Source organism: Dermacentor andersoni, chromosome 6 (genome assembly GCF_023375885.2).
Source record: "Dermacentor andersoni chromosome 6, qqDerAnde1_hic_scaffold, whole genome shotgun sequence".
Lineage (NCBI taxonomy): Eukaryota > Metazoa > Arthropoda > Arachnida > Ixodida > Ixodidae > Dermacentor > Dermacentor andersoni.
Window position 1 is genome coordinate 106,427,191 of NC_092819.1, and position 14,246 is coordinate 106,441,436.

The 14,246-nt window shown below is 45.8% G+C and overlaps 1 protein-coding gene across 1 annotated transcript in view; it reads right to left on the reverse strand.

The window, feature by feature from the left end:
* Positions 1-14,246, reverse strand: part of LOC126522243 (F-box DNA helicase 1-like) — a 135,822-nt gene that overhangs the window by 27,210 nt on the left and 94,366 nt on the right. The window contains exons 14-15 of the mRNA XM_055066347.2: positions 8,877-9,019; positions 4,234-4,300 (exon numbers count right to left, since the gene is read on the reverse strand). Coding sequence (XP_054922322.1) covers positions 4,234-4,300; positions 8,877-9,019 — 210 coding nt within the window. The remainder of the gene's footprint in view (positions 1-4,233; positions 4,301-8,876; positions 9,020-14,246) is intronic.

Here is a 14,246-nt window from a genome sequence, read left to right on the forward strand (position 1 = left end):
CAAGATCTACAACTCTCCACGTGCCTTGGATATTTAACAGCACTGTGACGGCGCTTTTTCCACCGGGGGGGTAGTATTACGATATCATCGAGCGATGCTCAAGAGATGAGCCGCCACGAGAATGACGAAGTTGGTAGAGCGAGTGTCAGCCTGGCTGCCTGGCTCCAGTGTAAATAGTCTGTAAATAGCCTCTTTCGTCTGCGTCTTTCCACACATAACAATATTACGCATGAAACCAAAGAATTTCTAAATGTGTCTGTTCGACACGTTCATTCTCGAACCAGCCAGTTGTCATGGCACTAGATAAAAAAACAACAAAAAAGAGGTGCAGCTGGCAGCGCGCGGACACTCATGCACATTGTGTTGAAACGGCATCAACACAACTACGCGACTCTGCTCCACCAACTGGGAGGCGCAGATGAGCCCCAGACCTCCTCGCCTGCCCTCGCCTACTGGCTCAGACAAGATAAAAGAGTGTTGCTACCTTTAGTTATATTCAGATTGCTTAAAGGGCCCCTCACCAGGTCTGGCCATTTTGAGCTGACCAGCACAGAGCATACATTGCTCAATAACGATCGTGTCTGCAAAGTATTACACCGCTACGCGCCGCGGAAAGATCTGAAATTTCAAACCGAACACTGTTTTTCCTTCTTCTCATGGCCACTGCGCTCCAAGCCGGAGGATGACGTACTCATGTGCCTGCACCTACATACAGTCGAACCTCGATATATCGAACAGCGCGGTGATCGCAAAATAGTTCGATATAGCCAGAATTCGATATATAAAATCACGTAGAAAACGCATCAAAAACTAGCGCAAATCAATCAATGAACCAATCGTGGCGCAATAGATACTCACATGAAGCTTCAAACAAAGTATTTATTTAGTTCGCTGAAAGTACTGAAGCAGCGTAGCCGGCTTCATATTGGCAACCGCGTGCTTGACCACGGCGTCCTCAACATAGTCCAAACGGTCCACAATAGACAGTCCAGTGCCTTCTATTGCGCCGCAGTAGCGGCGTACAACGGCCAAAGCAGCTACAGCCTCAGTTGCAGTCGGGAGCGGGGCAACATCAGCGCTTGCTGGATCAGCCTCGGCAGCTTCTTCGTTTGGCCGCTCAGCAGTCACTTCTGCCGCGATCTCCACGTCTGTTAACTCCGCCACTGTTCCGGTGCAGTCGTCACCGCCAACGAAGTCCGCAATGCACATGATGTGTGGCTCAGCACCGACAAAGCGCTCCAACTGGCTCCACGGCCGCCTCGATCACGCGCGCACGGCGGGGGCAAGCCTCGCCGTGCGCGCGTGATCGAGGCGGCTTGCCCCGCCGTGCGCGCATAGGTGCGCGCGTGATCGCGGCGGCCGTGCTGGCTCCAAGCCGCCGCGTGTGTACGCCGCTACGTTCAAATGGCGCCCTCGGCGCAACCGATGTGGGCAGCTGTCGTACGCAGCAGTCTGGAACGCCGATCGCGCCGCCGCTATCTTCGAGGTGTTGCGGGAAAGCTCGCCTCATGTCAACAGAGCGCACTTGGTCTGGGGCGGCGGAGTTCGATATACCCATTTTACATCCGGCCCCGTTCGAAATAAAGAATTAAAAATGCATGCGATTTTTCATGTGATATAGAAATTGTTCGATATACGCAATAATTCGATATATCCGTGTTCGATATATCGAGGTTTGACTGTACTGGCGTCTGCAGTGTGACGTCACTGGTGGTGACACGCGCCTTGGAGAATTATTCAAGACAACATCTGTTATCTGTGTGATCTGTTGCTTGAATTGACGAATTGAACTTTAGAGAAATGATAAAACACACAAACAGAATGTCTGCCTGATTTTTGTTTTATTTCGCACCAAAGCAAGAGATATGTACTTCTGCTTCGTCTGCTTGTCCCCACGGTCGTGCAGTCACGTGAGCAGGTACCAAAACTGTGCCATTTTCTACCGGGTTCCAGCGTGTGAACATGCTCTGCGATTCGCTTGTTCTGCCTCAGTATTCGTGTAGCACTGAATTATACCGCTAGTCATGTTTCCTTGTGCACAGCGCAGAAAATTTGTGTGCTGTGCGAACGAGACAACAGCTCACGCGCGGCACCGTCACGGAAGTGCGTAGCAGGGGGGGAAAAAAATGAGAAGAAAAAAAAAATGAAGGCGGGGCCTGTGATGTATGCGTCGTGCGATCCTCGAGGTCCAGTATGGGAGAACACAGGGAAGGAATTTCGCTTGCAGAGGCCGGACAGGGCAAGTGGGGAGAGTGTCTCGCTTGGCAGCGGAGCTCGCCTGCTGAAATCGTGGGTTCGCAGCACTGAAATATTTCAATCTCGGCTATTAATGAGCCGATTTGACAAATTTTTGCAGCAGAATGCTCCCTAGAGGACACGTAACAACTTCCAGCGTATAAACAAAATTTGCTATGGGGCCTGGTGAGGGGCCCTTTAAGTGTGTATGGCTGTTTACGCCCACTGGCAGCCAGAATACGAAAGTTACTTTTACATTCCCTCCGTGACCAACGACACAACACCCTGCACCCCGCCTGCGATCTTTTGCTGATGCCTACCAAAACCAAAGCTGCTGAAGCTTTTCTGGTGGAGCATGGTGAAATTTTGATCATTTTTCCACTTTCAGCACAATTTGGTACAGCAATTTGCTGGATTATCAAAATGGCACAATTGCCACAGGATCTTTCCTGATAGATATGTCATGATTTTGGGATCCCTTAACCTACCTAAGGCTTTTTTTTAACGGACACCAAACAGAAGCCCTCAATCAGTTTAGACCGGTTAAATATATTTTAAAAATTCTAAGTTTGTTCATTTTACAGTAATAGGTTAATTATTAAAAGGCAAAATCCCCACATTTTTTTTAAAGCAACACTTCTTTTTCAAACCCTCCCGGACTTTCCTGACTATGGCTGCTGCTGATGTCTTGCAGAATAACTCACACATTTAAGAAAAATTGAAATACGTGCCCAAAAGTGGACATCCTGCTGCTCTAACCATTAGGCCACAATTGCATGTATACTTCTATTGCACCAACACCAAATAGCTTTGAGGTGACTGCTGCGTGTGTCACATTGCGCAGCTGGGGTGCATGAAAGCACGTGCGTGCATGCCAGTTTCCTTTACGCCAAAGGCACAGGAATAAAATGGACAAATCTCTAGCATTTGATTGACCGCTACGTGACAGCTTTGCTTCACGTAGATTCCAAGATGTGCACTAGATCTGCATAATTTTCAAAATTCCATGCCAAAATCCCTCTACCAGTACATCAGTGTGACTTCACAAGTTTCAAAAGTATTTTCTCATATTTGGGCTGTTGCACTGAAGTAAAAGTTCACAAAACTTGCAAAGTTCAGTCCTTAGCTCCTTTAGACCATAGTACAATGTAGTCTGCCTTTACTGATAGTTAACTTGGCCCGAGAAGATGCAGTCATAATTCAGGACGTCGTGGCGACCCTGTGCAGGAATTTCAAGGTGGCGTTGCCAAACGTATTTCACATTTGTGTTCTTTCCGGCTTATCAACCCTCCTCTCATGGTTAGGGTGGCCTTTGCACTATTGCAGAAAGCTAATTTACTAATACAGCTAAACTTATTTTTCAGTCTTGTGTCTGTTTAACACGCACTGGATGCTCTATACACAAGCATTTTTGTATTCCACTTCATCGGCAAATGTGGCCAGGAATTGAACCCTTGACCTTGTTCCCAGAGGCAGCCCGTCACAGTCACTGCGGTGAGTGTGAAAAGTGATTTCTGGAGGAAAAACCGAACATCTTTATCAAAATGCACTTTCACTCACATTAAAATGTAATGCAAGCACTTCTTTTATTATAATCAGTTGGCTGCAATTTGGCAAATACAGACAGGGTCGAAGATGCCATTAGGAGCCAGTTCCATGTTGTCATAGTGGTGGCACCAATCCTGTCATGTGTTTACGTAATTTTCTTGCTTGGTCTCTTGAAAATGAGGCCTTGGATACCTCGGAGTACTAACCCATCACTTTAGCTAGAATTGACATTACTGTCCCTATGCAAGCGAGCACTACAAAATGACGTGACGTTGGGCTGATTGGTGATCTTCAGAACCAAATGTGCACACACCACAAAGAAGAAGATGGACAAACAACGAAGTCCTGCATTGTTTGTTCATCTTCCTGTCTGATGTATAATTTCTGCGCACAACAGGCTCAATACTTAAAGCAAGCACGTTGCCTCTGTTTTTCGGAACGCAGACTCACCAACATCTGGCCGGTACTTGAGGTAGTAGATGTCCAGGATCTGCTGGAATCCGTAGCTGGCAATGCCCTGGTGAAAAAGGGCTTCAAAGTCATTATCAATTTGCAACAGTTAAATTAGCTTAGCTGGTTTACGGGTGGTGCCCGAAACAAACGAAACATTTCTCATACATTGTTTCCAGTGCATGCCTTCTCATATCGGGGAATGGGTACGCTGATAACAATGACTGTTAAGGCGCCCCTGGTGCTCTGAATTCATCTCAATACAATGAATTGAGCCTTTTCCGTGCATTTTGAACTCAGAAGTAGGGTTAACTTAGGTAGTTTGTATGCATTCGTGCTGGCACTTCAGCATCGAAAGCAGACGAGCACGACAAAGTTTTCTTGTCATGTGGTCTCCTTTCCATCATCTCTTTTTCAGCTGAAGTTTCAGCATCAACTTTTGTTTTATTTTGTGCATGGTGCTTGTCAGAAGATGAGCTGTGGCACCGCAGTGCACGAAAAGTATGGTACGTGAGACTGTGGTGCAACATGTTGCAACAGTGGAATGCCGCTTTCTTGGAGGCCATGTGAAAGCTGATGCACAAGCAAAACTTTGCCGCAGTGTAATGAAATTGGACTGAGATTAATAAAAGTGTAATGCTTGCAAGTCGCTTCCGGACCCTTTTTGCAACTGCTAACAAGCTATGTATGAATAAAGAGAGATTCGACCACAATTTCTTTTTTCCTTCCATAAATTTCATGTCTCCCTCGATTCCTCTGCCATGGGTCATTAGTGTGGTAGTGCAATTTGATGTATTTACTTCAAATAATCTATCTTTAATGCATTAGCATTAGGAGTGTCAAAGTAGAAAAAGTGTATGAGTGTGAGGTGTGGGAAGCCGGTCACGTGGCAGAGGTAGAGAAGGGATGGGAGAGCTTAGAAGAAAGTGCATGCATGTGTTGTGTGGTGCAAGCGACGATGCCTTGTTCCAGACCGTCGTCAGTTGCGCTTTGCTCCTCGGACAAGTGTCCATCGAGTGAGCACCTGAACAACACTTTGCAATGTGGTGATCATGGCTTAAATCATGGATTGGGGACCTCAAATATATGCAATGTAATGTTAATGAATTTCTCATGCATTTACTGCTAACTCGCCACTGAAATTTTTTAAAGAAACCTTACAAGCCTCCAGGAAGGCATAATCAACAATGATATGGCAGGATCTACAAAAATAAACATTATTAAAAAATACAGACAAAACTGCTTAAAAAGAAGAAGTTAAAGCAAAAGGTGCAGAAATTGCAGTGGCAAAATGCATTTAGGCAAATGTCAGAGATGTGCACAGGTTTTATTAGGAGCTTATATTGGCACAATTTCGTACATCAGATTATTGATATATCGAACTATTTCACAATCCCCTTCGTGTTCAATATATCCGGGTTCGACTGTAAATGAATAAAGAAAAACAAGGCTCACTCATCGAACTGAAGCAGCTGAGGTGAGTTACAAGGACATTATGAATCTCCAAAGAAATAAACCCAAGTCATCACCCATCTGCATGCTTGAACATTAGTGTAAAAATCTAAATGGGATGAAAGACTAAGCACTGACTTTTAAACTGATGGAATTGATTGATGCAACATAGCCATAGTATAAGGTTTCATGGTAAAGATATGACTCAAAAGAAGGAAAATGAAGGAAAAGCAATAAGAATACAAATACAAACAATGTCAAGTACTCAGATAGCCACACGGCAAGAAAATGCACAATCTGCTATCATTGTCACAGATACAAGGGCACAACTTGTCTGTATAAGAGGGCAACCAATGGCTTACACACACAATCGGACCGATTCTTTTCGTAAGAAAAAAAAAATGCTTCCATAATATCTTTGGCTATCTGCTCATGGTGAAAATGCAACACCAGTACTTGGGCAGAATGTTGATGGCATGCACAGTGGCGACAAAACACTGTGCTTAGCATTACAGTACACTTGAACTTTATCGTAATGAAGTTGAAGAGGGATCCAAAATTACTTTGTTATATCGATTATTGCCACTTAATGCAATGTACAGGGTCCATTATGAAAGTGATATGCATGATTTTATTATGACACGACTATCCATGGCAATGCGGTAAAGCCGGTCGGGAAATATGGCGAGAGTTCTTCCCTACACATGTCCACATTTGCGGTTTATGGGATAGTGACCGAGGATCTGCAAAAGCGCAAGTTCTGCACGAAGCTTGTGCCGAAAGTGTTGACAGAAGATCAAAAAGAACTTCTACTTTTGCACTGTGAAGATTTGTTGGATTTGATTCAAAATGAGTCGGACTTTCTGAACTCTTTCACTACCGGAGACGAATCCTGGATGTTCGAGTACGACCCAGAATCGAAAAGGTAGAGAAGCAAGTGACACACAAAATCATCTCCCCGCCTCAAGAAAGCGCGAATGAGCAAGTCTTGAATCAAAACGATGCTCACTGTCTTCTTTGACGCCCGAGGAATTGTCCATTTTGAGTTTGTACCGCAGGGAGAAACTGTCAACTCAGCCTTTTACCTGGAAGTGCTCAAGAGATTGAAACGCTGGATCGTGCGCATGAGAGCTGACATCAAAGACACGGTCAAGCTCCACCATGACAATGACCCCAGCCACACGTACTTCATCGTTACCAACTTCATGGCCCAGAGCAACACCCCGGTGGTTCTCCAACTGCCTTACAGGCCTGACTTGGCTCCGTGCAACTTTTTTATGTTTCCCCAACTGAAGAGAGCACTGAAAGAAAAGCATTGGGATACCATGGAAAACATCCAAAAGCATGCTACAGTGTTCCTGAAAGACAATCCCGTCGAGGACTTTCAGGGTACCTTCCAGGCATGGCAGACATGTATCTGCAAGTGTATTGATGCAGGGGGAGAGTATTTCAAAGAATTTTGACCATTTGTACAGGTCCGGTCAATAAATCTATTTTTCCCAGGAAATGTACATTATCGTATTTTCGCGATTCTAAGCACCCCCCTCTATTTTTGCGAAAAAGATGGGGAAAAACTTTGCATGCGAATCTAAGCACCCCTCTATTTGTTAGGAAGAGCGCGTAGCCAAGGCCCCCAAATGCGCTTGCTCACTCTGGAATCATTCCTCAGCAGACATGCAGGCATGCGGTCGATGCTCCTGTTGGACGCGTTTTGCGGTCATCTGACCCCAGAGGGAAAGACAAAGCTTCGGAACATCAATAGCGACACCCGGAATCACTAGCGACTAGTGATTCCGGGTGGCATGACACCAGTGCTTCAGCCCCTCGATGTTTCAGTTAACAAGCCCTTCAAAGCCAATCTCCGACAGGAGTACGAAGAGTGGTTGTGAAACCCTTACCAGAAGAAGACGCCGACGGGAAAGCTGCAGAAAACGTCCCCACCAACAATCGCAAAGTGGATTTCGGACGCATGGAAGAGGGTCCAAGTGGACATTGTGGCCAAATCATTTAAGAAGTGCTCGATCACAAACAACTTCCCCGGAACGGAAGACGACCTGCTGTGGGATACCGAGAGCAGCGCTTCAAGCGGTGCGACGAACTCGAGTGGCAGTGATAGTGACTGAGCATCCTACACGAGCGGTGGGTTCCCTGTCTGCAAAATGCTTGCAAAATAAAATGTTATTTCTTGCACCCGTCTCGTCGTGATGTCACAGCGAAAAGAGAGAGGGGGGGTCATTCTAGATTTTTCGAATCTAAGCACCCCCTTCACTTCGGGCATTGCGATTGTGAAAAAAGGGGGTGCTTAGAATCGAGTAAATACGGTACTTTCATAATGGACCCTGTATGCCCAATAGGCTGCACAATTGTAACCATGGAAATAAGAAGAGGGCTTTGCAGCCTGGGGAGCCACTACGCAACTACGCGTGAGATGAAATTTGAATAAAACAACAAAATAACCTTCGGCATGTGCAACATGCGACTTAGCACCTGACATGACAGTCTTTAAATAGCTGCCTTCTGTTCAATTGTGATGGTCTTTTTTGTTCCCGCTTTCCACTTGGCTCATCAGGGTTGAGCCAAGTCGAAGACACAGTACTCCACTGTGTGATCGAAGAGGCAAGCCCACGAGGCAAGAAAGCTGGGACGTGACCTCCCAGCAGAAGACCTACCCCAATGTCTGCCACTGATGACCAATGTCCCCGTGTGATGCCGGCTGAATAAAAGCTTCATGCAAAGATTAGTGGCACACAATGGGTGGGCCCCTCTCCCTTCTAAGAATGCACATCCAGCTCTCATCACATCAATGCTCCCATCTATTGTTGATAGACCAATCCACAAGTTCTTCCACAACAATTTCCCGTGCATCACCATTCTGGGGTCACAACATGAAAAGACCGGAAGGGAGTGCAGTGTTTTTTTAATTTGTGGCTGCACAACAGTGCACAGTGCCGCCTTGTAATCCAAGGATGATTGTTACAGCGTTCTGTACATGACATGCATTCATTTAACATGTGTTATGAATATAAAAACATATTCTTTCACCCGTTTTTTAAAGTAAGTGCTGCAGCTCAACATATCTTTGATGACATGCCAGAGGAAAAGGAAGTCCTTTTCACAAATGGTTCTCATCGGTCCTGTTATTCAAGTCCCAGGACAAGGGCAGAACATGACAGAGAATCGGAAGGACTTGCCCCAACAAAGGCACCTCGGACATGGCTGAGGCCAAGCTGTGTGAAGCCCTCGTTGCAGACGATGTCAACAGCCATGTTGAAGAGTACCAGGTTGCTGCGAGCGAGCACTGCCACTTGTCCACTGAGCGGGCCGTGTATCGATCCTGGGTGAAAAGGGCGGCATTCAGTGAAATACACTCGCCCTTTTACTCAATCTGATCCAACCACTGAGACACTGAGCAAATATGCAAAGAGAAGAAAGGGAAAGGACAGCAAGGAAATCAACCAGACTTAAAAACAAAAAAAGACTAACAGGACCGTTACACGTGCATAATGCGAATGTTTAGGCGTAAGCTGTGGCGTGAGCTAGGCGTTTTCACTCCCAATCTCGAGCTCGTCGAATTGCTTGGGGTTCAGAAGGTCCTGCGTAATCTATGCCATTTCAGTGTAAAGGATGTTCTATGGCATTCTCGTTGAGAGTAAGCATTATGCTCCCCTGTGAGGCTTGAGGCTTTCTAAACATACACAGGCTCCGACAAAGGCTACCGTATAATGACAACAGCATGAGGACAATGAGAAGATGGTTCTGAAATGATGATGCTATAATGACGGCAGCATGATGTCAGCATGAGGGCAACGGGAGGACGGTTCTGAAATGATGATGGTATAATGATGGCAGCATAACAATGGCTGTATGACGATGATGGTATGACAAGAATAAAAATGTCAATGTTGGAATGACGATGATAAAATGACCACAACAGAATCATGACAGTGGTATGACAACAAATACACGATGACTGCTGAATGATGATGGCACATTGACGATTCTACCATGATGACGATGACATAATGATGGCATGACGGCGATGAACAATGGGATGACGACGAGTGCATGACAACCATGGAATGACAACTGTATGACGATGACGGCATGAAATGGTGAAAATCAGATGACGAAGCTGGAATGAGGATGACTGAAAAACCATGACGGCACCATGGCGATGCGATGACAATGAATGCATGACGACAATGGCATGACAGCGCCATCATAATCACGACTGAATGCCAACAGCGTGGTCACGTTGGAAAGACAAAGAAGGACTAGCATCTATGGAACGACGAAGGCAATAGACAACAGCATCATGACAATGGGATGACGAGTATATGATGATGATATGATAAGAATCGGATGACATGATGAGAATGGGATGGCATGCGATGGCATGATAACTGTATGACAATGGCTGTAAGATGATGATGGCATAAAAACGGCATGATGAGAATTGGATGACGATGCTCAAACGGCGACAACTGAACGACCACGATGGCATCATGACGACGGTGTGACAGTGAATGTACAACGATTGTATAACGACGATGGCATGAGAATAGAGTCCTACTGGCTAACATTACTACAAAACTACGGCTATTTGCTGACTATGCCATTTACAATACAATTGACTCGTATGAAGACTCCTTACAATTACTACTTGACTAGCATATCATTGACGACTGGTGCAACAAATGGCATATGCCACTAAATCTCTCAAAGTCCAAATCAATGTCATTTACTCGCAAGCGCACCCTCATTACCGACATGTACACAATGAATAATGTCCCTATTGAAGCCACATCAGCATACAAATACCTCGGAATACACATGACATCATCACTATCATGGAAAAGCCACATAGAAATTATTTGTTCCAATGCTTCACAAATGCTGGGCTATTTACGTCATAATCTTGGCTCTGCATCACAACAGGTTAAAAAACTGGCATTCCTAACGTTTGTCCGTCCAAAACTTGAATATGCATCGTGGCATCCCTCACAAGCATATCTAACCGTGCATTTGGAATCGATCCGGAACTGGTCCGCTCGCTTAATCACCTCAAACTACTCATCTTACGTCAGTGTTTCATCACTCAAGCAACCACTTAGTCTGTCACCGCTAGCATCACCCTATGTCATATCTCGCCTTTGCCTGCTCCACTCCTTCTTCTATCACCCAAAATCATGCCACATGCTACTAAAACCACAACATAAAGCATCCTCTCAACTCAGCCATACTAATGCAATATAATGCGTGTAAATGGCCACACGGCATATACGAACTGATCTTTAATGCAATAGTGTTGTGGAATTCCCTCCCAGAACACATAGTGGCATACACCGAACGCGAAGAATTCCGCGAAAAACTAAGAATGCACTACACAGCCTCAGACGACAACCTCCCTACACTAACACATCTTAATAAATATCTGCCTGCCTTGATTCTTTTTTCTACTGTTTACCTTTATATTTTCAAGGTATTATCAATTGTATCTTTTACTTTACTGACTGTATTTCTGCTGTATGTTTTGCATTTTTGTTCAAATCATTGAAGTTCACCATGTCTTTATGTCCCCCCTTATGTAATACCTTCGGGCCTTTAAGGAGAAATGAATGAAAACATCACAATGCCCCTTCTTTTATGAATCAAGTGCACATACGCTGTGCTCTAGCAATGACTGCTGGAAGCGTCTTGTAGAGCTTTGGTAATTTGTGGAGCAAGTCATGTGCACGTGGAATAGTGCGGATAGCTTGCAACATAGTCAATGTGGACGCGAACTCATACGAAGGGGGATCCAAGAATAACTGGAATTTCCTGATAAAAAGCATGGAAATTTTTTTTTTTCTATACAACTCTAATCACCTTCAAAGTACTCTCCCTTAGTACTAATGCACTTGTCCAAATGTTAATTCTATTGCTGGAAGCACATTGCAAATACGGTCTCTTTTATATCTGCTAGCGTCGTCGTGACATTGTGTTTGACTTCGTCGACATAGGCAAAACGCTTGACTTTCAAGTCCCTTTTCATTTAACGAAATAGGAAAAAGTCCGCAGGAGCCAAACCTGATGAATAGGGCCTGTGGGTCAAGGTAGTCTGTACTGAGGCCAAAGACCGGGTGTGTGGGAGCATTCTCATGATGCAGGAATTACTCATCGGAATTTCACAAAGTCAGGCTTCTGCGCAGCAATTTCAACGCGCGCCAATAACATCAGACTATGAACACGTCTTTAGAGCCACTGAAGCTCAGGCAATCCTACAGCAACGAGAAAAAGATCCCGAGCTGAGGGAGCAGGAGGCGAAAGCCATCCGGCATCGTTACCTGTGGATTACTTAACCGTGACGAAGGTCAGATGAACGCAGGACAAGCTTCGCTTACCTCCATTTTCTGGGTTCATAATTTGCTGTTGTTGTTTTATTTAAATTTCATTGCATGCATGGCCGTGTAGCGAATCCGTGGGCCGCAATGCAATCTTACTTTCATGTTTACAACTGCGCACCCCATTGAGCATATATTGCGGTAAATGACAATAATGGATATACAGTCGCTGACCGATTTTCCGGACTCCGAAAATTCGGACATGCTCGATTATTCGGTCTGCTTCGCGGCACCACCATTCTCCCCATAGACCATAATGTATAACAACTGCCGAAAGTTCGGACACGTTGCAACCTCTCGTCTGATTTTTCGGACACTCCTTGAGCCAACTCGATCGAGAGCATCATGCACCGACTATGACTGGCGCATAGTTCGACTTGCTGAACACCATTTTTGTTTTGAACAGAGCCTCCTTGCTGCCCCTTGAAGTGGCGCTACTGGAAATCCCTGCTCATCATCATCGTTTCTGCCTGGTTCGATAGAGTGACTCTACAGCAGTTCCGGTTTCAGCTTAGTAAGCCATGTCAAGACAATCCAGTAGCTGATTTGTTTCTTTGCGCACGACGCTGCGAGCAGGCCACGTTTTTCGTTTGTGCGACTGGTGTTGGCACGGTGGTGTTTGCTTTGTGTGCTGTGTCGAGGTTTCGATGATCCAACGCGGCGTACGGAAACATTGCGTCAAGTGTCTAATGGCGCCGACAGTGCCCGTGCAGACTTCGCTGGGGAATGCCGGCAAGCGGGTGCCGGGAGGCCTAAGATTTGTCGCCTTCCGATGTGCTCCCTACTGACGCGGAAAATGTTCTGCCGAGACCTGTGCAGTGGTTGCATTGCGATTCCGGACACCGTCTCATTTGACAGTTTCACAGGTGCTGACACTGCTGCACTGACATGCGCAAAACTCGACGACGGCGAGATCATTCGTCAGGTTTCTGCTGCACCGCCGGACGATGACTCCGAGTCGGAAGATGACGCACCATGTGCTACGCTGCCGTCGCATGCGGAGCGTGCACAAACAGTGACTGTGCTTTCAGCAGCCTATAGTGACCGTACGACCCTCTCCGAGATTCAGGCTTATCTGATTGTGCGTAAACAGAACAGCGTGCATCGGCGCATTCACGATTTCTTGAAGCCTACTGCCGAGCCCAAATAAGTGCGTGGAAATAAAGGATGTCATTTTTTTTTCTTAATCTGCTTTTTCGGACACCTGTTTATTCGGACATTTCCGCAGTCCCCGTGAGGTCCGAATAAACGGTCGGCGACTGTAATGAAGTAACGGATACGCAGGTAAACCTCGATATAGCTAACTTCAATATAACGGAATTCTCGATATAACAAAGTAATTTATTTTTCATAACCTCTTGTCCATAGAACACTATGCATTTAGAACATCAATATAATGAAGTGTGTTTGTATTCGATTTCGATATAACGAAATTTCACTGCCGCTACAAAGGAATGCTGAGACAATAAATGGAAACTTCTGCATGCGCATACGGTCAAGTGATTGCATCACAATCAGCTGCTTGCAAACGCACCTCTCAAACTGTGCGCCGCGCAACAAGAGCGACTGTTGAAGTGGAGCTGCATCATGTTCCACAAGAAGTCCAAGTGCGATAAGATCCTATTGCGCCCCACACACTGTGTGCTTTTGGTGCAAGTGAAAGTGTGCAAGGGAGCGAATGCTGCATCTGCCTCTCGCTTCAATGCGCATCTGAAACTCGAGATTACGCAACCTCCAGTACTAAGTGCGTAGAAAGGCAGTGCACACGATGCTACGTCATCTCAGCATGCCCAATTTTTGCACAAGCAGCAGATAACCTCTAAAACAGGGCATGTGGTCTGCCTATGCACTCAGCTGCGCTGACAGCCATGCGTAACCACAGCTGCGCTAAAGAAGAAGACGTGCACCAACCTGTCCGACACTTCCTCCCCCCCTCCCTTCTCGAATGCTTGATTGCGTTACTGTGAGCTTGCTCCCCTCCCCCTTTCCCCCTTGCCCACACGGGAAGATGGCACTCATCAAACCTATGGGTGGTGAGGACTTACGGAGTCACCATCTGTTGGAAGCACCTTGCTGTCGTAGTATGAGGGATAATACGGCGCACTCCTCATAGGTTTGGCTGTCAGCGTTCAATAAAAAACACCACGTGGGAGCCCTCGTGGACATTTCTGTAAGTAC